At 44.6% G+C, this 25,015-nt stretch overlaps 1 protein-coding gene across 19 annotated transcripts in view; it reads left to right on the top strand.

Annotated features, from left to right (window-relative positions):
- Window positions 1-7,260: 7,260 nt before the first annotated feature.
- The window catches only part of LAT2 (linker for activation of T cells family member 2), a 58,386-nt gene continuing 40,631 nt past the window's right edge, over window positions 7,261-25,015 (top strand). For 18 of the 19 annotated variants that reach the window (XR_012468850.1, XM_074189399.1, XM_074189391.1 and 15 more), the window contains exon 1: window positions 7,600-8,804. Coding sequence is in view for 17 of the 19 variants with exons in the window: in XM_074189399.1 (XP_074045500.1) it covers window positions 8,788-8,804 (17 nt within the window). In the remaining 2 variants the exon portion in view is untranslated. The other variant, XM_074189400.1, reaches the window with a different exon arrangement.

Raw genomic sequence — 25,015 nt, 5'->3', positions numbered from 1 at the left:
TTGAAAGATGAGAAGCTGGGTATTTAAACCAGTGTCTGATACCCAGAAACCATGTAATATGGTTACTGTAATGGGGAAAAGATTTCAAAGAAGCTAAGGGGATTGTGAAGAATTACATGTCAGCTGTGGTAGAGCCAGAGAAGAATACTTGGTCACTTAGACCACTATCTCATGAAGCCCAAAATCTTGCAGGATTTCCTAATGTCTGGGAATGAAACCTGATTTAGATAGGAGGAAAGCAGCTTCTGACTTGTCAGGGCCAATGTGTAGGGAATGCTGCATACCCAGGATTCTGTAAAATGGTCCTGGAGGTCATTCTGGAAGTCCCGTGCTCATAAACCAAAGGATCGTTTCTACTCAGATCTTTGCAATGGAGAGAGTGACGAGTATTCATAAGCCAACATGGTGAGGTGAGGATGCCAATCAGTTCTTAAGCTGTTTCATGCTATTCCCCCCAACATTTTTAATAACTGGATTAAATTATAAATAATTGCCATTTCCTTCTGATCTGTCACTCAATCTGAATTTGAAGCAGCACTGGCTAATGGTTTGTTGGTGGAAGGTCTTTGAATAAATCTTTGAAACACACATTGCTGGCACTGTCTGAAACCCCACCATCTCCCAGCAGGCTCCCTTAGTACTCTGGGCCTTTGCCTTTTGGCTGTATTATTCTGGAGCAAGAACAGTTCTAGCTCCTACCAGGAAGCGCTTATGAGCTCCTTCCTCATCTGTGGTGAAAGATTCCACCTCAGAAGAGTGTTGTGTCCCTAACGCGCCTTGTCCCTGTGACCTGGGGGAGCACAGATGGGAAGAGGGAAGAGGACAGAGCATTTGCTGCGCATCATGGGAAGGGAGAAATGGGAAGCTACCCCCAGAGGAAAAGGTGCTTAGTATGCATCCTTTTAAAAAACCAATTGGGCACTTCCTGGCTAACACTGCGGCCTCCCGGGCATGATAAAGGGACACCAAGTCCCTTGGCGATGTCTTCCTTGGGACTAATTAAATTGCAAGGCCAATTAGCAAGTTCTTGAGAGAAGCAATAGCAATGAAGAGACTGCAGAACCCAAGACTTCTGGCTAGAAATGAGATTGATTTTCCCCTCTACTTTGATAGTTGCTAATTTGCTGCATGACAGGGCTGAATTTTGTATATTGTGCAGTTTCTAAGTTTAAAGCTCTACCATTTACTTTGAATTTTGATCCTTTTTGGGGTGGTGGTCATGGGGAAATCGGAACCTGTGCTGGCTTACATTGTTAGGAGAATCTCTCCCGTGAGGGAACTTTACACCAATGAAGACTGGCATCTGCTCTGGAGCCCTTTATTTAAGAGTTGCCCAGGGACACTTATCCCACCCCTCTCCAAGGTCCCACAGCCCTTTTATGTCAGAGGAATGTTTGAACTCAGAACTATGCATCGTCTCACGTCCCTTCCCTCCAACTCCCTATTTAATAAATGACTGTTGGGAAGGTGGTCCTGGGACCAAAATTTACATATGCATTCCTTAGGTTTGTAGCTAGTCATAATAGAAACAAGACCTGCATCCTCAGGGCTTTTAAGAAACTTTATTCAGTGTATGTAGTTGGTATAGTCACACATTCCCACAGCCATCAAGCTTGACTTTAGAGAATTCCACCCTTCCAGCATTTTCCCTAATGCCTAGAAAATAGCTTCTCCAAAAGATAAAAAAGGGACAGGTGGATAAAGGAAATGGCCATCAGTGGTTCCTTAAAGGATCTCGAAGCATTTATCATTTCTTTCCTGAATGGTATTGGCCGACTGAAGGGGTTCATAGAGTCGGAGCCAGTTGGACCTTAGAGCCTAGTCCAACCTCATCAATTCACAGAAGAGAAAGCACTGAGAATAATGAAGTGATTTTTTTCCCAAGGTCACAGGTAGCAGTCATCTGATTGCAAATCCAGTCGCATTTCATCCCCTTAGAATCCCTAAGGCGATAGGGTGGTTGTGGCAGGACATTTGACTTCAGGCCAAACTGCAGACCAAGTTGTGTTTCTGTCTGGTACAGGAGTGGGCATTCTTTCTCACTATGTGAGGTTGGCAGGCATTTCTGTGTATTCCTAGCTTCTTAGAGCCTTCCTTTTGTGGATATTTGAACTTAATTGAACCAAAATAAATAGTTCGTACCTCATTCTATAACCTGCTAGAGTTTCTCTTCTGTAACCAACCAACCTGTATAATTTGTATCACTGTATTAAAAACAATAAAGTCTCGTATTCCAACAATAGAGGGCTCTTGGGTATTTAATTTGGGCAGTGGAGAGAACTGATTCTCCTAACTGCCTGGCTTGGAAGGTAAGTGATATTGAAAAGGAAGAACAATTGTCATCCCCTGTGTTTATGTGACTGCAGGCAGAGGATCCACATGCTTCTCATTGGTTTTGTTGTTGGGTTTTTTCCCTTCAGCTAAAGCTTAGCTCTTTTAAGCTTCATTTTTATTTTTGATGGGGTTTTTTATCTTGTCCTTGTTCTAAACAGTTCTCATGTATTACTGCCCAATAAAAGAAAGAAAATGGCAATAATTTTTACAGTGTCTCAGGGCTCTATGACTTACTTGATCAGGGATCGCAAAGCTATGACAATGATGGTCTCTGGTGCTTTTGAAGCCTAGGACAGCTTGTCCCTACATATGCTTTCCCTTTGAAATGACTGTCCATCCACTCTGTATACAATCTTGTTATGCACATAATTATTTACATGCTCCAACCCTGATTAGAATGTAAGCCTTCTTGTGGGCAAGGACAGTATTTTTCCCTTTCTTTGTATCTCCAGCCCTTAGCACAGTGCCTGCTCCTAATAGATGTTTAATAAAGGCTTACTGACTATGCCTTGAGGTCTTGTGTCAGGTTATTGTAGTTTTTTCTGTCTCCTGTTAGCTGTCATTCTAATCTTTTAAGAATGTGTAAAGCAGGGGCGGCTAGGTGGCACAGTGGATAAAGCACCGGGCCTGGAGTCTGGAGGACCCGAGGCAAGCCACTTAACCCCATTTGCCTTGCAAAACAAAACAAAACAAAAAAATAAATGTGTAAAGCGATCTTCAATCTTTTTATTGGGATCATAATTCTAGAGCTGGAAAGAACCTTAGAGATCACTTTGCCTCATCTTGCAAATGTGGAAACTGAGACGCCCTAGGAGGGATGTACATCTTGGTGAACATCACACAAGTCGTATCTAAGTTGGGCTTCCAAGGCCAGATCTTCTGATTGCAGAGGTAGAGCTGGGCTCAGAAACCAAATGACAGCAATGACTTCCATGGAAGCCTCACTTTTCATTTTGCAAGGGGTTTCCACATGCGTCTCCTTGTATCCTCATATCTTACCAAAGAGGAAGGATACATCATTTTACCCATGGAGCAAGGCCTTCCAAGGCCAGCTTTGACTTGGGTTCAAAGGTGAGGACCCGACCTTTCCAATGCTTTTTTGTAGATGAGGATTGATGTGGGGCAGGAAGACTGGTCTTTCTGAGTTCAAATCACTTGTTAGTTAAGTGACCCTGGGAAAGACTTCATGCTGTTTGCAAACGGCAAACCACTCCAGTATCTTTGCCAGGAAAACCCCAAATGGGGTCACAAAGAAGCACAATTGAAATGACAAAACAACATCTTCAACACCTATTTCATGGCAGGGGATACAATGAAATAATTCCATTTTTTTTTTAAGGTTTTTGCAAGGCAGTGGGGTTAAGTGGCTTGCCCAAGGCCACACGGCTAGGTAATTATTGTCTGAGGCTGGATTTGAACCCAGGTACTCCTGACTCCAGGGCCAGTGCTCTATCCACTGCGCTACCTAGCCACCCAATAATTCCACATTTTAATGGAAACAGCAAGGACATTTGTAAACATATTAAGGATAGGAATCAGATCTGTGATAATGAAATACAAAACATTTTAACCAATGCAGGTCTATTCCTCTTTTGCAGTTATAACCTTGGTGAAGAGAGGAGAACCTAGTTTCAGGAACTTGGCTTTAAAAGGCATTGGGGAGGGTGCAACTAGGTGGCACAGTGGATGGAGCACCAGCCCCGAGTTCAAATGTGTCCTCAGACACTTAATCATTGCCCAGTTGTATGGCATTGGGTGAGTCACTAACCCCATTGCTTCAAATAAATATTTTGAAATAATATAAAAACCATTATGGGGAGGGGAGGGGGTAAGGACAGCTGGGTGATGCAGTGAATAGAAAGCTGACCCTGGAGTCAGGAGGACCTGAGTTCAAATGCAGGCCCAGACACTTAATCATTGCCGAGTTGTATGACTTTCAGTGAGTCACAACCCCATGGCCTTAAATAAATAAAAATTTAAAAATAAAAAGCATTGCAGAGGGAGGGAAAGGACAGCTAGGTGATGCAGTGGATAGAAAAGTGGCCCTGGAGTCATGAGAAGCCGAGTTCACATGTGTCCTCCGTCACTACTGAGTGTGATCCTGGGCAAGTTACGTGACTCTGATTGCCTCCCCCAAATTTATTTTGATAACTCCTTCAATATAATTGGTTTCATTTGTAATCCGGTGCCTAGATGGGGGGGGGGGGGGTGAGAAGAGAGGAGACAAGGATGAGGTTCAGATGATAAACTTGAGAAAATGACCGTGCTTGCCAGCATCCGGGCAAGTTGGAGGAGGCCCACCTTTGGGCAGCGAAGGGAAGTTCCAAGAGGGAGCAGGAAAGGCATTCACAGGGTCCTGGGAAACTAATGAGTCCTGGTTCTGCTGCTCTCTGGCTCCCTGCCTTTGGTCCTGTGCCTTTCCCTCACTGGGCCTCAATTCTTCCTCTGTAAAATGAGGTGTTGGGACTAATGGATCTCTCTCCTTCCGAGACTCAATTCAAGGAGCCTTACCTTTGTTCTCTCAGTTAGTGCTTCTTCCCCCCGCAGAAATCAGTTTTCTATTTATTTTCTGTTATCTGGTCTATCCCTTCCCCTTTGTTGAATATAAGCTCCTTGAGAACAGACTTGTTTGGTTTTTGCCTCTGTAACTTTAACACCTATGACAACCCCTCATTTTGTGTTGTTTGGGGTTTTGGTCTGAGCCTATGGTTGCATCCATAATTCAAGCTCCCTCCACGGAAACCCTGTCTACCTATACAGATCTGTAGCTTCATAATCTTAGAAAATTGGCTGAGGTACTAAGAGGTTGGTTAAGTGACTTGCAGTCGCGCAGTAGATAGCATGGATCATGGGGATGGCACTTTATGTAAGAAGGGCATCTTGTATCTCAAGTACCAAGAGCCCAACCAAGTCCGAATTAATGAACCGGGTTGAATCAGTCATTCAGATCATTAAATCAATCATTCAAATCTAATCATTCAATCGATCATCATTTTATGTGAAAAAGGTCCTCGATTAATATGGAAGGAATAAAGACCATTGGATGAAGCAAAATGATGTCATGTAGGAGGGGATATTAATAATGGAAGATGAGGGACAGCTAGATGGCTCAGTGGATAGAGCACCGGCTCTGGAGTCAGGGGGACCTGAGTTCAAATCCGGCCTCAGACACATAATAATGACCTAGCTGTGTGACCTTGGGCAAATCACTTAACCCTATTATTGCCTTGCAAAAACTAAAAAAAAAAAGTAGGTGTAAAAGTAAAAGATAGTCATAAACATCTAATTAAATATCAATGCTTGGAGTGAGTAATGGAATAGAATTAATAGAATCCCAGATTTAGTGTTCCATGTCTATGGAGTCAGAATCTCCAAAATGGAGGCTCTGGGCTTTGGCTTGGTCTTAATGACGTAAAAGTCACCAACCACAAAATCAAGCCAAGAGTCCCTGACACCTTCACCTGCCAAGGTCCTTGGGAAATCCGGTCTTCCAAAGCAGTCACCAACAGTATACAGTACATATGACTGCTTTCTGGTTTTGAATTCTCATTTTGTCCCGCCAGGGAGCAGCAATGAGTAGGAAGGTGCCCGGCACCCATTCAAGCCAGTAACATTTGCAGATTGTAAACAGAGGCTGCAAGATGATTTTATCTCCACTCTCAGATAGTGACATTTAACAGATTTGAGAGACAAATTTGGGGGGGGTAATTAATCATTTTATTAATATTGTTAACATTAAGAAAAAGAACGGTTTTTTACCTCTCTGGGCCTCGCTCCCTAATATGGAAAAATGCCAGGGATGGGCAAGATGACCTCGAAGGTCTTATCTGGTTCTAGATCCTAGACTCTCCCACAAGTTCTGACCCCTGCCCCAACATATACCCAAGTTCCTCTCTGTTGAATTGATGTTATCTCCAGAGGCAGAAGAGGAGAGAAGGGCTGTTCCTTGCGCTGCTGGGCAGGCCACGGCCGCGGAGAAGCAACAGCTTGACTTGTAATGGAAAGAGCTGGCCCATCCTTGCTGTGTAACCTTGGACTGTTCCTCTCCGGGCCTGAGCTTCCTCCCTTGTAAAATGAGTAATAATTGGACTCAATTATTAATGAACGAATAAATGAATGATGAAGCATACTGCCCACCACCTGACCAGAGAGGTGACGCATTTCGGAAGGCAGATATATTTTTGGACTCAGCCAAAAGGGGAATTAGTCTTGCCTGGGCTAGGTCTTATTTGCCATAAGGGTTTTTCTTTTTTGGTTTTGTTTCACTTTTTTCCCCAATGGGTAGGAAAGAGATGGAGTAAATGCTTATTAATTAAAATCATAAAAAAAGAAATAATATTTACTCTGGGGTAAGCACTTTGCCAAAGAATGGAGGGGCCTTCCAATATGGGGGCATATTGGGAGGAGGAGGCTACATCAAAGGGCTGATGGGAAGCCCAAGAAGTCTTCAGAGTATATCAAAGGGAAGAAGGCAAAGCCCAAGAGTCCTTGGGTTATGGTTGAGAGGCGAAAGGACAGGGCCAGCCTCACTGTCCTCCTCCTCTAAAGTCCTATAGTACTGACCTTAGGGACCACATTGTTCACCCTTCTGGATCATTGCCTTGGCCTATTATCTGCTCTTTGACTCCTGGATGAGTCCGTCTGGACCAGATTATGAGCTTCCTGAGGGCAGGATGCCTTAGTGGCAAGGCCAGGGCTAGAATCCAGGACTCTAGAACTCTTCCCATGAAACTGTCTGAGCCTGAGGCCCTGGAGCCTAAGAGGGGGCAAAGACAGCATTGGGAGATCTCCTGATATATCCTGGGAGCCCAGGAGTGGAGGGAGATGAGAGATAAGCAAAAGAGGACTTGCCAGTGGATCCTGGTTTGAACAGGAGTCTTGAAGTTTCTCTCTGGGCTCTTTTCTCTCTGGTTTTGTCTCTCTTCTAGTTTTCTGTCCCTCTTTTTTTAGCTCTTCCGTTTTCTCTTCAAGTCTCTTAGCCCTCTTCTCTCCCCAGAGAGACTATTTCTGTCTCTGCTTCTCCGCTCCTTCTAGGTCCTGCTCGTATTTCTTGGCCTCTGAATGTCTCCCCCTTCCGATGTCTCTGTGTCTCTGCTCATTCATCACCCAGCTAGCCAGTCCAGTGGAGGGGCGGATGTTTGAGGGGAGTGATTCAGAAGGTGACAGGAAACCAGCAGCCTGCCTGGTGACAGCAGAGAGCTCGGGGGGCCAGAGAGTGATGGTCCGCCCCGAGTGAAGGCAGCTGTCAGCCTCCTAGGTAAGTGCTCAAAGGGAGACCGAGCCCCGGCAGCAGGACTATCCCAGGGCCCCCAACCACTCTCTGCTCTTCTCCCGGGGCACGAGGGAGACGGGCGGCACTAGGGGGGCTGGGCTGCCAGGGCTGCCGGGAACCAAACTGACCCCTTCTTCAGCATTGCTCTTTAAAGAAACTTCCATGTTTGTGGGTAATGACAGCCAACATAGACGGGCCACCATCCTGTTCTCTTGGGATCAACCCTGCCCCAGTAGGTGCAAAAACCAGAGGATGGGCCTGTGAGGAAGTTCAGATAACTTCTGGCAAATCACTATGGACCTCAGTCGTCTTATCTATAAAAGCAGTAGGGTTGTACCCATTGGCACTCAAGACCTGGCAGAGATTCTATGAAAGAAAAAGGCCACTCTGGCCAGGCACCGTGGTAGGCCTCAGGGGTATAAGACATAACAAGAGATGAAAATAACAGAGGTCTTGCCTTCAAGGGACTTACATTCCACCTGGAGACATAGCATCTAAGAGTAGGAATTAGATCTGTGATTGTGTTCGTAAGAGGAAATTCCCTTTACCAATGCAGGTCAGCATTTTCTCTAAAATGGAGGGGCTTAGAAAGGTGCCCAGGGCACCAGTCGTGACATGCTTTGGCCCAAAGTCATCCAGCCAGACTGGACACAGGCTCATGTCAGAAGTGATATCTCTAGCCCAGTTCTGAAGGAACTTAGAGGCAGAGACAAAGCGGGAGCATGATAAGGACAGGCAATGACCAGGGCAGAGGCAGGAGGAGATGAGTCTCATGAGGCAGCTTAGCATGGCAGGACCACGGAACGTGGGAAGGGAATGTCAGTCTGGACAAGTGGCTAGAGCCAGTTGTAAAGGATTTTCAATGCTCAGCTCACTGGAGTCTGCGGAACTGGGCAGTGACACGGCAGATTTACCCTCTCAGAAAGTCACTTTGCTATCTTTGAGGGGAAATGAGACCACTTAGGAGGCCATTACAAGAGCCCAAGTGAGAAGGAGAAGACTCCGGACCACTGGGTAATGGAGAGGAGATAGATGCTGGGGAGACAGAACCGGCAAAATTTGTCAATTAATTGGGACTGGGAAGATGGAGGAGTAGAGGACGGCTCTCCGGTAACAAGCTGGGTGACTGGGAAGATGGTAGTGCCTTCTGTGAGGATCTGCCTGCCCTCGTCTGCCATCTTATGGAGCACGAGCCCCTGTGAGTCTCATCTTGGAGTTCCCCAGGTCTCTGTTAGAATTTAGGGCAGAGTCCGGGTGGAATGCAGGCCAGGACACTAAACACGGGTGAGCCTGGTGTATTGATAGGCATAGCCAAGTTCAGCTAGGAAGGTACGGAAAGATAAAGTCAGATTGTGCCGGAGGCAGCACAAAACAGCACCTGAATTGTTGCTTTATTGATTGACTTGAGAGAGTGATGGGGAAAATGTATAGATTGCAGTAGGTTGTGGGTACATTTTTTCCCCCTCTGAGAACTGGTAGTTAAACTTTGCTGGGGACAGACTTGTATGCATACTCTCTTACTCTTCAGTCCTGTGGGCTACTATAGGGTGGGTGGGAGCCCAGACAAGCAATGGGAGCCCCTGCCTGGGGAGTCCCCCAAGGCCCAGGCTTAGAGTTTTCAGACCAAGGGACTGCTGTGCCAACTGGCACATCACCAATGGGTCTAGAAGTCTCTAAAAAGGGGGAAAGTCTCTAAAAATGAACAGAATAGGAGTGGGGGTGGGGTGGGTGGGCAGGGTTACCCTGGATAAGGAACACGATTTTAAGTAGGTTGAGTGGAGAGTCTAACCAGACTTGGGCTCTGACAGAGCGCACGATCTTCCTGGAGAACCCAGAAGCCCCTCCGTGCCATGAGAGAAAACGAAGGGAAGGAGGGAGCCGTCCAACAGAGGCAGAGGGCCTAGGTTGACATTCAGGCGGCCGTCGGTCTAACAGGGATTGTGGGTGGTGTCGCCTTGGCCAGAGCTGAGTGCCCGGCGGCCGTCATCAAAGACTCCTCTAGTTCTTTCCATTTCGGCAGGCTGGGGGATATTTTAGAGCCTCTTCTTTCTTCCACCTTTTAAAGGCCTGATCATAACTACTGAGGGAGTTTGCTGGGGAAATTAGTGAAACCGCCTTTTGTGGATGGAAGCAATTTGAGTAACTAGGACTCTTAACAATGGAAACAGCTTTGGTGGAAAAGTTCAGATAAGGGGTCCAGGCCCTTGAACTCTGGTTTAGAAAAGGAAAACATAAAAGAGAGACCAGCCCATCTTCATAGGCTGTGGGCGTTCAAACATTCAGTTGTGTGACCCCATGAATCAGTATGCCAGGCCCCTCCAACCTTCACTGTCATAGGACCCACAGCCCTGGGGAACAGGTAGCTTGAGTCCAATCACCCTCATCCTACAGAGGAAGAAATTGAGGTTGGAGAGATGGAAATGACTTTCTCACATTCACAGCTAGACGGGATCAAGCCGAGCTCAAGATTTCTTTCATTCCTTCTTCCTTTCCTTTTTCCTTTCCTTCTTTCTTTTTCCCTTCCTTTCTCCCTCCCTTCCTTGCTTTCATTCTGTCTTTTTCTTCCTTCCTTCCTTCATGCCTCCCTTCCTGCCTTCCTTCCTTTCTCCTCCCTCCCTTCTTTTTCCTTTATTAATTAATTAATTTATTTATTTATTCTTATTTTGTACAAATAATGTTTTTTATACATTACTAAAATATTCTTGTTTAAGAATAAACATAAAATCCCCTCCTCCCCCAAATATAGACCCACATGGGCGATAAAGTAAAGGGGAGGGAAAAAATTAAAATTAAAAGAAAAGAAAAAAAAATAATAGTAATAATTGTAGGTATGGCCAGGTGGCACAGTGGACAGAGCACCAGCCCTGGAGCCACGAGCACCCAAGCCCACATCCGGCCCTGTACACCCAACAATCACCCAGCTGTGTGACCCTGTGCAAGCCACCCCAACCCCACTGCCCTGCAAAAACAAAAACAAAAACAAAAAGACCCCAAATAAAATAAAATAGTAATGATAATAATAGTAGGGGCAGCCGGGTGGTGGACAGAGCACCGGCCCTTGGGCCAGGAGCACCCAGGTCCAAATCCGGTCTCAGACACCCAACAATCACCCAGCTGTGCGGCCCCAGGCAGGCCACCCAGCCCCATTTGCCCTGCACCCCCCCCCAAAAATAATAATAGTAAAATTGTGCTTCAGTCTGTGTTCCAACACCACCAGCTCTTTCATGGGTGGATCACAGTCTTTATAAGTCCATCACAAAAGCTACTTCCATATTTTGCCATTGCTGGTCGCAACTCCCTCCTTTTGTGTTTCTCCACTACCATATCCTATATTTTCTCTCTCCTTTCACCGACTCTGCCATAGGGTCGCTGAATGGCACAGCAGACAGATCCCTGGTCCTGGGGCCAAGAGCCCCCGAGCCCCCATACCACCCCTTCGGCCCAGCATCTACCTGGCCCTATGGTCCTGGACAGGCCTTCCAATCCCAGCCCCTTGCAAGAAGTAAAAAAGAAAATGTGTTATATCTGACCACTGTCCCCCCATGGTCCGGCCTCTCCTCCATCACTCACATCCCCCCCTTCCCCCGTCCCTCTTCTCTCCTTCTTACTCCAGATGTCTAAACCTCCCTCCCTCCTTCCTTTCTTTTCCTATCTTTGAAGTCCGAACACCTGAACAAGAGCCACTATTTAATGAATGTCTGTGGACTTGACTAAATCTACGATCTGCCGACAGCATAGGTGCATGGGCTTCTTGTCAGACACAGCCCCAAGGTCGGCTCTCCCCCCTTCAGTTTTCTGGGCAGGATGCAGAGACACAAAGTGACAGTGACAGATGGTAGGTGGCGTAGTGCTGTCTTTTGAACCCAGGACCTCTGACTATATTGGAGTCTCCTTCCTTCCCTCCAGCCATCTTCTCACTATGACATGGCTCGGTTTCTGAGTTCTCAAAGCAGCATGAGCTCTTTCAGATCCCTTTAAGCTAAAAGGGTTAGAATTCAGGCTTGAGGTCCAGCCCAGAGAGAGGCCGGAGGCTCCTTCCCTACTCGTTGGCCTGTAGCGGCATCATCTTGTCCACTGTAGAAGGGAGAGTACTCTACTTCTCTAGAGGGAGCTAGCGTTCATACTGGTGTGAGGATAGATGCTTCAGTGACCAAGCATGGAAAATTACCTCCATGTATGAAATTAGACCATAACTGGCCGGAATCAGTTAATCGATAAACATGGATTAAGGGCTTGCCATTGGCCAGGCTTTGCCGCACAAGACAGTCCCTGCCTTGGAGGAGCTTACAATCTATTGGGGAAGACAACATGCAAACAAATCTACTATTATATACAGGATTTAAGAAAAGAAAGCTCTATGTAAAGAAAGAACACAGGATTAAATAAAAGATAATTAATAGCTTGAAGCCACACCTTTTTTTAAAGCATAAAGAGGAGTTAGAGAAGGCTTCCTAATAGAACTGGGGTGAAGAACCTTTTTTTTCCTACCAAGGGCCATTTGGATATTTATAACATCATTCTTACAAAATTATCAACTTAAAAATCAATCTATTATATATATGATCAAACAATTAATTCACCCTGAAAAACTCCTAAATATATTGAATTTTGAGTCCCTTGCCAGACCAAATGATTGCATGGATCTTTTTCAGCCTATAGGCTGAACATTCCCCATCTCTGCTGTAGAAGGTGGAATTTTAGGGACTGTAGGCAGGGTGGTAGACGGAGATCTTGCCAGGCAAGGGGGACAGCCTGAAAGAATGCCTGGGGCCTAGAAATGGGGAGTTTTGTTCTGGGAACAAGCAAGAGGCCAGTGTTCCTAGATTAAATCCATTTTGTGGAGTAAGGTGAAAGAAGATTGGAAAGGTGGGAGAGTGGGGTTATGGAGGACTTTGAAAAAGACCGGCCGGGCCACGATTCAATAGCTCCATGAGATCCGCAAAGTGGCCAAATGAGTAATTCTTAAATCTTCCTTTCCTATCTGAGCTCCAATCTTGCATCTCCAACTGACAATCAGACATCTGGAATGGAAAGGCCAGTAGACATTTTAAACTCACGATGTTCAAAGCAGAGCTCATGCTCTTTCCCTCGAAACCCACCCCTTCCTCCCTTCCTTAGTACTGGGGAGAACAAGACTATCACCCCAGGCTCCCAACCTTCAAATCAGCCTGGACTCTTCACTGTCTCTGCCCTCCTATATCCAAGCTATACTTGAGGTCTTTTGGCTTTACTTTAACCCTATCTTTCAAAAGCACCTTCCTCTCATGTGACTCTACCACCCCTCTGGTACAGGCCCCTCATCACCTCCTCACTGGACTAATGCAATAGTAACTGGGGGCAGGGTTCTACCTGCTTCAGGTCTCTCCTGCTCCAGTCTATCTTCCCTCCTGTCACTAAAGTGATTTTCCTAAAGCCCAGGTCCAACTCTCGCACCCCCCTACTCAACAAACTCCATTGGCTTCCTGTTGCCTCTAAAATCAACACAAAATACCTTGTTTGATATTCGAAGCTCGTCATAACCAATCCCATCTGACTTTTTTCAGTCTTCTTACATCTTACTCCCAAATACATACTCTTTGATCCTGGACTTCTGCCTTCCTGGCTGGTCCACAAGCAAGAGCCTCCATCTCTTGGCTCCCTCAAACCTGAAATGTTCTCCCTCTACTTCCTGATTTTCTTTGTCTTGTCTTGTCTTGTCTTGTCTTGTCTTGTCTTGTCTTGTCTTGTCTTGTCTTGTCTTGTCTTGTCTTGTCTTGTCTTGTCTTGTCTTGTTTTGTTTTGTTTTGCAAGGCAAGGGAGTCAAGTGACTTGCCCAAAGCCACACAGCTAGGTCATTGTTAAGTGTCTGAGGCTGGATTTGAACTCAGGTCCTCCTGACTCCAGGGTTGGTGCTCTATTCACTGTGCCACCTAGCTGCCCCATGATTTCCTTTAAATTTCAACTAAAGCCCTACCTTCTCCAGGAAAGCTTCCCCATTCCCCGCTATTTTCAGGGTCTTCCCTCTGCTATTTGCTCTGTTTATCGTGATCAGAGCTTGATTTTGTAAATGCATTTGTTTGTCATTTTCTCTGTAGACTGTAAGTTCCCTGAGGGCAGGGACTGTCTTTGGCCTCTTTTTGTATTCCCAGCGCTTAGCACATTGTAGGCAACTTAGAAATGTTTCCTTTTCTACATATATATATGTTGTTTTGCAAACTACATATAATGGTAGTTTTTACCCATCACTTTTTTTGCAAGGTTTTGTGTTTTACATTTTTCTTACTTCCTCCCTTCCCTCCCCCTCTCCATACAGAAAGCAATCTGACATAGTCCTTACATTAGTAACCATGCTAAACATAGATCAATAGATCAAAATTGAACAGGATGAGAAGAAGAATCAGATCCAAAGGGAAGAAAGCGTCATTGATAACAAATTTACATAATACATTAAACAGCTTTTAAAAATTGCAGATAATAAGGTGTGACCTTCATTTAAACTCCACAGTTCCTTCTCCAGATATGGATGGTATTTTGCATCACAAGTCCCTTAAAATTGTCTTTGATTCTCGTCCTGCCAAAATGAACAAGTCCACCATGGCTGACCGTCACCCCATGTTGTTGTTAGTGTGGGCAGTGTTCTCCTGGTTCTGCTCGTCTTACTCAGCACCAATGCATGCCAGTCTTGCCAGGCTTTTCTGAAATCCTGCTCTCATGATTTCTTGTAGAACAATAGTGTTCCATCACACGTTCCATCACAAGGAACCCAATTTGCTCAGCCATTCCCCAACTGATGGGCATCCCCGATGTTTCTTGATTGAGTATCCAATGAATTGATAGGATGGTGTGGAGGCTCCAAAGATGGCATCCCAAGCAGAAAGTTCTGCTTCCGATAAGAAGGAGATGAATGTGCTACTTTCCAGGACAAAGATTGGTAGGGAATAAGAAGTGACCTGCCATGTGGGCTTCCCAGGTCCTCTTTCCAGCTTCTGTCACTCTTTAGCTGTTTGGATCGAGGGCAACTGCTAGCTGACGAAACCATCCCAGCCACAGACCACTGTGGGTCAAACTCACTAATGTGCAGGGATTCTTCACTTTGGGGGGAGGGGGACCCTTGTCAGAAGTTTGTTTTTAAATGCATAAAATATATAGGATAACAAAGGAAATCAATTATGTTGAAATAAATTTACCAAAATACTGGGGGGAGGGAAGCAAGCTTATGGATCCCAAGCTCTGAACCCGGTGGGAGTGTCCAGGAGAATATGAAAGGGAGTGTAATATAGTAGAAGAAAATATTGAACTGGGAGGTCGGAAACTTGAATTCTGGTTCTTCTTGAATGATCTTGGACCTGGTCCTCAGTTTCCCTCTGTGAAAAGTAAACTATTTGAAGTAGCTTAGAAGCCTCCCTGTTCTAACAGTTGAACCATTTGGCCTTGGGTGACTCATGTGACTACAAAAGGCCAGGCTGATGGCAGATGTTGACTTAGAGACCATCCCTATGGTCCCTCCCTAAGTTGTGGCTAAGCCCTGCTCGGCCTCCCTTCTGTTCTACCTCAGGTTTTCTTATTCTCTATTATTTTGGCTCATACAAAAACTACCCACTTCCCCTTCTGCTATTTTGGCTTCCCAGGGGGAACTAACAAACTAGGGGGCCCACCTCATCTTGCCTGCTGCCTTCTGTAGGCCTTTTTCCTCCCTACCCCCACCCTTCTTGGAATGGGCATCCTCTGGGCTTCCAGGGAGATGGGATTTCAGATTGCCTCCTCCTCATCAAGATTCAGACAAAATATCTAAGTCCTGGCCCACTCCTCTCCACCCTTAAGGAGAGAGACTAGTCCCCTCCTCGCTTCACCTCTGTTCTGGATGTTTCCTGTTTTACATATGTCTCCTTCTCTAGAGAATTTATAAATGCCCAAATTTACTACAAACAGAGGTCTCACTACTGTGCACACCATACCCTGCAGCTGAGGGCTCTCTCTGCATGAGTTCCTATGTTGGGGAGCCAACACCTCTCCAAATGAGTGATTATTGGGTAGCTCCGCCTTTGCACTAGGGAGAGGGAAAGGAAGGAAGGCCGTGCAAAGGACTAAAGTGCTTAAAAGAACTTTTAAATCAGTCAACTGAGGCTTTAGATGAACTAAAGACAAGAGTGGGAGGTGTTGACAGAATGTGGTGTCCAGGGATACGGCTTCCTGTAGCCCAGGCACTGGACCATGTCAAACACTGAAATACCAAACAAAGGCAAAAAAGCAGGTCCTTGAGAAGCTAATACTCTTATGGGACAACAACATGTAAATAAATGATACATATGAGTAGGTGGCAGACAGTTTGAAATAGGAAGGCGAAGTAGCTGTGGGGGATAGGAAAGTTCTGTTTTAGAAAATGAGTGTTAAAAGAAGATGGGGGGAATTAAGAGGTGGAATTGCGACAGAGCATTTAAGGCAAAGGCATGGAGATGGGAGATGAGTAGAAGTACCAGTTTAGGAGGATCTTAAATTATATGGAGACTAGAAAGATAGGAAGGGAAAAAGGTATGAAGGCCTAGGGGGCCACTGGAACTCACTGAGTTTGGGGTAATCTGGTCACACCAATATTTTAGGAAAACCATCATGGCAGCCAAATGGAAGCTGGATTGGAATGGGAGAGACCTGAGACAGAGTGACCAATCTGAAATTTATTGTGGTAGTCCAAGCAAGAGATGAGAGAGGCCTAAAATAAGGTTGATAAAGAGATTTAGAAGGGTGCTGTTTTGGTGATTATTTGGCAACAGATCGGATGCCTGGAGCAAGTGAGACTGAGGAGTCAAGGATGACAGCCTGCGGTGGGGAGGGGTGCTGGAAGGATGGGAAGATATTAGCAATGGGAAATTTTGGAAGGAAGGAAGGTTTGGGAGGAGGAGGAAATAATGAGGTCTGTTATGGACATTTTGAGTTTTCAAGGCCTATGACATCCTGTTTGAGAAATCCCCAAATCAATTCATTGTAATTCAGTAGAGAGATCAGGATTGGACAGATCTGGGAATCACTGAAAAGAGATCAACAAGAGATTTCTAATTTGCAAGAAAGATAATAATTGATCACCAAGAAAGAAAGTGTGGAGACCAAACAAACAAACAAAACAAGAGCCTTGGGGAGCGTAGGAATGAAATGGGGAGAAGAATTAGAGAAAAGGACTGAGAAAGAGCAATTGGAGACATAAGAGGGAAGCTAGGAGAGAACAGCATCATGCAAATCTAGTAATGGGAGAGTGCCTAGAAGGACCAACAGTGCCAAACCCTACAGAGACATCCAGGAAGGAGAGGATGGAGGAAAAGTCACTAGCCTCGGCAATGAAGAGGTCCATGAGAACTTTGAAGAGGGCACTTCCAGCTGAATGATGAGAATGGAAATCAGATTCTATAGGGGAAGGAGAATAAAGACCCTAACAAGAAGGAAAGGTCTTAATTATTAATAGTGTTATATATAAATGTCTATGCATGGATAGATGATCTAGCAAACAATAGCAATTCAGTTACATTCCCCAGGGAGAAAGATTCGCACTGGCTCCGAAATTCTAAGAAGCAAATAAAGCTTCATGTACATCATAAGGAAGACCAGAGAAACCACAAACCAGATACTCTGAGAAGAAGCAAGGCAGCCAATGGGTTAAGGGGCCCTACGAGCCACATCTAGAAGAGGCAGAGAAGAAAGAACCAACTTTTTGTAAATGCTCATGTGGCGATGGAGTTCCGTAGGTTCCCTGGCCACAAGTTTCTCTCCCTCAAAAAAGAGGAGAGTCATCAAGGTCTTAGGTAGGTAGCATGCTGCCATAAGGAAGGATAAGCTAGACACGAAGGAGAAAAGTTCAGACTGCCTTCCCCGGACATTCTGTGAATGCAACAAAATTTTATTAATGAAGATTAATTATAATTAATCAATTCTCAAAGAGAATAACATTCATTATAGCAGCCAGCCATTTCTATAATATTTAAAGTGTTTTTATATATATGTATACATACACACATTTTTTTTATTTAATCCTCACAACAATTTTGAGAAGTAAATACTATTTCTACCCCCATTTGGCAGGCAAAGAAACTAAGGCCATGTGAAATGATTTATAAGGGTTTCAAGGATCAAGGTTGGGAAGTATAGACAGTCAAGGTGAACTAATCTTCCTATTGGTTCATCAAAGAGAGATACAAGAAGGTAACATGATGGAATAGCTGAGCACGTTGATAGGCAGCTGGGATGGAGTCAATAAACAGGAAAAAAATTATTGATAATTAGAAAAAACACAATCGGAAGGAACTCTGAGGTTCTACTTGTTTAGCTGATAAATAGAACAAACAAGAACGGCAAGGTCAGAGTGGCCCCATTAATACACACTTTGAAACCCGGTTTCAAATCCCTCTAATCCTCCAGTTGTTACCCCCATCTTCATGCAGTGAAGATATTTGTGTGTTCATCTTTTCTGCATTAGAAAGACTTGGCTTTCAAATGCTTCGCTAAAATGGAGGTAGATGCTATCTGTAGCATCTTCCATGACCTCTAAGTGAGGTTAGTCTGGCATGACTAACACATGACCTTCTAAAGAAGAAGCCGGGCTTTTATCATTGCTTCCATTTCTATGTGTTCATGAATTAATCCTCACCTAATTGGGTCTAGATTTAAGGTGGTCCACATTGACTAGCAAGAAGAAAGAGAAGAAAAGATGGTGGGGAAAATGGATTAAGAGATGAGGGAAGAAAGGTATGGGAAATCTACCACTACCCCTCTCTCACCCCTGGCCTCATTATGCTGACATCAGCCTTGCTTTAGGTTTCATACGGTTGGGGAGATTTGTTTTCTGAGAGTTATATGTGATCCACCACAGGACAGAGAGAAGGGGAGGCCCAAGTCTGAGTCTTTGTTGTACTGTTATTAACTCGTTTTGGACTAGCTATTTTTCTTTTCTAGGATTTTATTTCTTCCTCCAAGGTCAGGATTAGTGGAGAGAGATGGAGGGGATAATGGAGAGAGAGAGAGAGAGAGAGAGAGAGAGAGAGAGAGAGAGAGAGAGAGAGAGAGAGAGAGAAGGAAGAAGAAGAAGAAGAAGAAGAAGAAGAAGAAGAAGAAGAGGAGAGGAGAGAAGAGAAGAGAAGAGAAGAGAAGAGAAGAGAAGAGAAGAGAAGAGAAGAGAAGAGAAGAGAAGAGAAGAGAAGAGAAGAGAAGAGAAGAGGGAGGGGAGGGGAGGAGAGGAGGAAGAGGAGAAAGAAGAGGAAGCAAGCATAAACAAGATGATTTGACTTGGTAAATATGAAACATCTAGGAGAAGCAACAAGGCATAGTGTCGATCAATTGATTTAAGTTCAGAAGCCTTAGGTTCAAATGGTGACTCTGTTACTTCGATCTATGTGACTTTAGACAAGCCATTTCACTTCCCCCAGACCCCATGGTCTCCTCTGTCAGAACTGGGCCTGTGAGCTCCCTTCCAACACTAGATCTATCATCCTAGGTTATTCTAGTCTCAGCCCCGCCCCTTCCCCTGCCCCACCTCCAACATGCTGGAGAAATCTATTCGTCCCCCTGCCCCATGCCAGCTATTCGGTATTGACCAGACATTGATTAAGTTCCTTCTGTGGAAGACACAAAGATGAGTAAGAGGGGGCAGGTCAGCAAAAACCACGGCTGGGTTCTTTTTAGCCTAAATTTATCTTGGAAAAACTATGCAGTTTAACCTTCCCCCATGAGTCACTCAGGCCTCCCAAATGACTTGCTACTTGGAAAACCGTCTGACCTGGAGTGCCACCTTCCGCCTTCCTCAATCCTCCCTTGGGGTCTAAGAGAAGGGGAGAAGACGGGAAGCCTCTGGAAGCCCAGTGGGGCTAAGCCAGCGGTGGCTGGGGAAGAAGAGTAGGGGGAAGCCTTCGCTCCTCAGAGCTGGACTTGCCAGCTGGTTAGGAAGGGGGCAGTCACCTGGATATTTGAATTATGTACCTACTAGGGAGCACAAGTGAGCCCAACACTGAGAATCCAAATAGAAGCGTGAGAAAGGAGGGCTCCCTTTCCCTCAAAACTCTCCATGGTGCCGGCATCCCTCCACTAAGGCCTATTCTTTTTTTTTTTTTTTAGGTTTTTGTTTTGTTTTTGCAAGGCAAACGGGGTCAAGTGGCTCGCCCAAGGCCACACGGCTAGGTCATTATTAAGTGTCTGAGACCGGATTTGAACCCAGGTCCTCCTGACTCCAGGGCTGGTGCTTTATCCACTACACCGCCTAGCTGCCCCAAGGATGATTCTTTTGAGTGGATGGGATCTAGAACCAAAAGGGGCTTTATAGGCTTGAAGATGATGTCTACATTGTAGCCTTAAGATGTTCAAATCATAATACTCCAAGAAAAACCTCAGGAGATGAAAGGAAAAAAGAAGTATTTATTTTTTATTTATTTTATTTAAACATTTTTTTAAACAAGCATTTATTAAATGACCCAATTCACTTAATGATAGCATCTCATTTTATTCTCAAAAATAACCCGGGGGGGGGGGGCGGCTAGGTGGCCCAGTGGATAGAGCACCGGCCCTGGAGTCAGGAGGACCAGCCTCAGACACTTAATAATGGGCAAGCCACTTAACCCCATTGCCTTGCAAAAACCTTAAAAAATAAAAAAAGAAGAAGAAAATAACCCTGGGATGTAGGTGCTTTTTATTCCCATTTTACAGTTGAAGAAACCAAGGCAGACAGAAATCAACTGACCCACCCAGAGCCATACAGCTATGATGTGTCTGATTTCAGATTTGCAATCATCTCTTCCTGACTCCAGTCCAGGGCTCACTTGCCTGGGCCACCAAGCTGCTTCTGACTGGTCAGTCCCAGCCTTGCCCTGGCCTTTAATAGAATCACATTGATTCAAATTTAGAGCTTGAAGGAACCTTAGGAACATGAAGTTCAATCCCTTCATTTTACAGAAAGGTAAACTCTGGCCCAGAGAGGGGAGGTTACTTGACCAAGCTCACGCTACAGTAGCTAATACACTCTCTATAAATTTAAATACTGCCCAAGTCAGCTTCCTCCGAACAGTATGAGTTCACGGCTGTCCTTTCTCTGAAGTTGTGAATATCTGTCTGCTGGACCCAAGTCTGGGAGGGACTCCAGGTTGTGTTCTTCCCTTCCCTGCCCTTTTCTTTTTTTCAAGGTTTTTTATTTTTGCAAGGCAAATGGGGTTAAGTGGCTTGCCCAAGGCCACAAGGCTAGGTCACTATTAAGTGTCTGAGGCTGGATTTGAACTCAGGTCCTGCTGACTCCAGGGCGAGTGCTCTATCCACTGTACCACCTAGCCACACCCCTTCCCTGCCCTTTTCATGAGATAATGGTGGAGTGGAGGCTTGTCTTCTCATTTCTACTGGATAACTTAGAGGCTCAGTAGATAGAGCAATGGACTTGGAATCAAGAAGATGAGTTCAAATCCAACCTCAGCTACTTCCTGACCACGTGACCTAGGGCAGGTCATTCCCCCCCTCTTTGCCTCTATTTATAAATTGTAAAATGGAGGTCATAAGATCAAATGAGATATTTGTAAAGTGCTGCGCACAGTATCCAAGGGCTTTATAAGTGCGGATTCCCTTCCCTAATGCAGCAACAAACCTTGTTAGTCATTTCCAGAGTTGGGTTTTCTTTGGTCACTCCTTTGTGGAGAATGAAATTATCATTCGGGGGAAATCACAGATTTATTAACAGTTCTGCCAGCAGATGCTCAAAGCCGAAACTACTCTCATGACTACAAGATCTCCCTCCTGTACTAAGTTTATGATCCGCTTCCCAAATTCCTCAGCTAATATCTCCTTCTGCTCAAGTGGTCTCTAGCTTATTTCCTTTAAAAAATATGCCCCCCCCCAAAAGGGCCAGGGGCAAGCTCAGATGCATAAAAAGTACCCTAGTCCAGTTTCAAGCAAATTAAATGGATCATTTTTTAGTCTAGGTTGGACTGGCCTCAACTCATTCCAGCTCATACCATTGATGGCCTCCCTGACTCCAAAAGGAAGCATCCACCACTTATTCTATTCCTGTCTGAGTACATTTTATTCATCAGCCTGGGCCCAGCTATTTTAAAATGGCCCCAGGTTGTATCCCCATTTTCAAATTGCTCAGAGGAGGTTAGGTTGTCAGTTGGAGGTTCTTGGGTTGTGATGACTTCATTTGTTTCTGGGGAAGAAGAAAGGAAATCTTTTGACTGCCCTAGAAAGTTGATTCTGGGGCTCATTTAGAAGCCCACCCTGAGAGAAGACAAGCAGCCAGTAAAAAGCCTATATGGAGACTTTTTCTGCATCTTCAAGTGACTGAAGCTAACATCTGGGTGGGATGAGGTGCTAGGGGACCAATAGACAAGAGACAAAAGGCAAATCCACCTGCTCAAGTGTCATTTAATCACACCAATTTCTTGATATGATAGGAGTTGGGGAATTGAAGCGGAAAGGTAATTTTGAATCGGACCATTCACGTGACCAGCAGTAATTGGTCCAAAAAGAATGCAGGTTAGGTTCCCCCCCCCTCTCATTTTTTCCTCTCTTTTTGTTCATATCCTTCTTTCACATCATGATTAATAAGGAAATATGTTTATCATAGTTATACATGTCTGATCTGTATTAGATTGCTCTCTGTGGGGGGAGGGAGGAGGGAAGGAGAAAAATGTGAAGTTTAAAACTATACCAAAAAATGAATGCTGAAAATTATCTTTGCATGTAGCTGGAAAGATAAATAATTTTCTTTAAAAATTAAAAAAAAAGAATACAGGTTGTAGAGGTGGTGGTTCTGGGTTCCAGTCTTGCTTTGCCCCTTGGCACTTCTCTCTTCCATAAAAGGAAGAGGTTGGATTGGGTGATGATCAATTATGTTGGATTTGTTCATTTCAGGAACATAATAATCAAAGATAGGGGGTGGCTAGGTGGCGTAGTGGATAAAGCACCGGCCCTGGAGTCAGGAGTACCTGGGTTCAAATCTGGTCTCAGATACTTCATAATGACCTAGCTGTGTGGCCTTGGGCAAGCCACTTAACCCTGTTTGCCTTGCAAAAACCTAAAAAAAAAAAAATAATCAAAGATAATTCTAAAAGACTTGTGATGGCAAATATTATCCACATCCAGAGAAGGAACTGTGGATTTAAATGTAGACTAAAGCTCACAATCTTCAATTTTTAAAAGTTGTCTTATTTATGACTTTTTTCCTAATAGCTTTTTCCCATATCAATTGGATTCTTCTTTTACAATATGATAAATATCTATGTTTAGCGCAGTTATGCATGTATAGCCTATATTAGATTGCTTTCTCTTGGAAAGAGGGAGGGAGAAAAATGTGAAACTCAAAACCTTACCAAAAAATGATTGTTGGGGGGCGGCTAGGTGGCGCAGTGGATAGAGCATGGGCCCTGGCGTCAGGAGTTCAAATCCGAATGACCTAGCTGTGTGGCCTTGGGCAAGCCACTTAACCCCACTGCCTTGCAAAAAAGAAACAACTAAAAAAATGATTGTTGAAAACTACCATTGCATATAGTTGGAAAAATATAATGTAAAATATTAAAAAAAAAAGGAGGAGATTGAACTAGACCTGGGGCTTTCTTGTTTCCTAGGTAGGCCCCTTTGTTGGTGCTCTGGTGAGGTTTAAATTCAGAAAATGCATTATTTTTATTATAATGAAGTTATATTGTATTGAAATTATCGATTATATTGTATTATTGAGTGACTTATTACAATGAAATAATTGTTTAAATACCAAATAACAGCCTTGCAACCAAGTTCACAGAGCCTTGACATCTCTTCCCAGATGCCTTTGGGATCTTTGTATCCATGGTTAAGACCAATGAGCAGGATGATGGTTCATCTATATCCATAGTTCTGGATTCTATGAAAGTAGCGCTGGATGAGATTACAAGGAAGGATTTGGGCCACTAGAAGACCTTCTGGTACAATGAGTATCTGAGTTATCAGAAATAGAGACTCCAGAGAATGGGAGGCTTGGCCCAGAAAGAGAAGGTCCCCAAAAAAAGACTTCACAATTTTGCCCAAGGCTGCCTAATTCGCATTGCCCTTCCCTGAGCATCCCCAAAGGCCAGCAGCAGTGAGGCTCTTGCTATCTCCAGAAGGGTGAAGGGGCATGAGGCCATTTTGGGGCCCTTCAGGTGGGCTAGTTTATGGAAAATGGGGTGCAGGTAAAAGACTGGGGCAGCGAAAAGTTCAGATCAATTCATAGAATACAGAACTTCCAGACTAGAAGAAATCTTGGACATCCCTTCATTTCACAAAAAGGCGGAAACTGATGCCCAGAGAAGAGGTGTGTCTTGCCTAAGATCACACAGTGATTTATCCGTCCTCAGCCCTCAGCTGGGTATGCTTTCATTTGGTTACAGATCAAGGGAGACAATCCGTTAACAAGCATTTATTAATCACTGTGTACCAAACACTGTGTGAGGTACAAGATAGACAAAGAGTGAGCCAGTCCCCTATCTTCAGGAAGTTTACACTAATTTTCCCCATATTTATTTATTTTTTCTAATTAAATGCAAAGATGATTTTCAACATTCATCCTTTTGCAAGTTTTTAAATTCCACATTTTTCTACCTTCACCCTTTCCCTCCCCCATTCCCATTCCCATCAGTGAAAAATCTGATACAATTTGTGCCAGGAATCTCATTTAAGATATTTCTACATTGATGTTTGTCCTTCATTCTCAATGAAGACCATGACATCAGGGAGGTGATGCCATGACAAGCATGTGAACTGGATTGGGGGTGCTGCTGTGCTAAGTCCCCAGCCTCACTTTCTCCTCCAAAGCCATCTGGGTCTATGACCAGAGATGAATCAGGACGACTGGAGGTGGCCCTGGATGCGAGGTAGTCAAGGTGAAGTGGCTTGCCCAAGGTCACACAGCTAGTAAGTGGCAAGTGTCTAAGGTAGGATTTGAACTCAGGTTCTCATGCCTCCAGAGTCAGTTCTCCATCCACTGCACAACCTAGTCAAGCTTTGAAAGAAGAACGAGAACTAAGGGAAATGCTCATCCCCTAATGAGGTGTGCAACATGTGTGGGCTGATGTGTGTGTGTGTCTACCTAAGTATCTATGTGTGTGTGTGTGTGCGTGTATATAAACAGATAGTGTCGGTAGTGCACACACATGTGCTTGTGCATGTCAGGACACACAGGTAGATAGCTCATAAACATTTATGTAGTCACAAATATATAGTATGGATATTATCCACAGACACACTCACACACACACATACACACAGTCTCACACTCACACAAAACACACTCATACACACTCACACAGTCACACACATACACACACTCACATACATGCACTCACACACACCCCAGTCAGGTAGGTAGCCCAGTGGATAGAGTTGAATTTGGAATCAGGATAAATCCAGCCTCAGACACTCATGAGCTGTGCAAATCTGAGGAAATCACTGAATCCCTCTTTGCCTCAC

Source organism: Macrotis lagotis, chromosome 5 (assembly GCF_037893015.1).
Source record: "Macrotis lagotis isolate mMagLag1 chromosome 5, bilby.v1.9.chrom.fasta, whole genome shotgun sequence".
Taxonomy (NCBI): Eukaryota; Metazoa; Chordata; class Mammalia; order Peramelemorphia; family Peramelidae; genus Macrotis; species Macrotis lagotis.
Note: the sequence above shows the minus strand (reverse complement) of the source record. Positions and strands in the feature narration are given on the sequence as shown.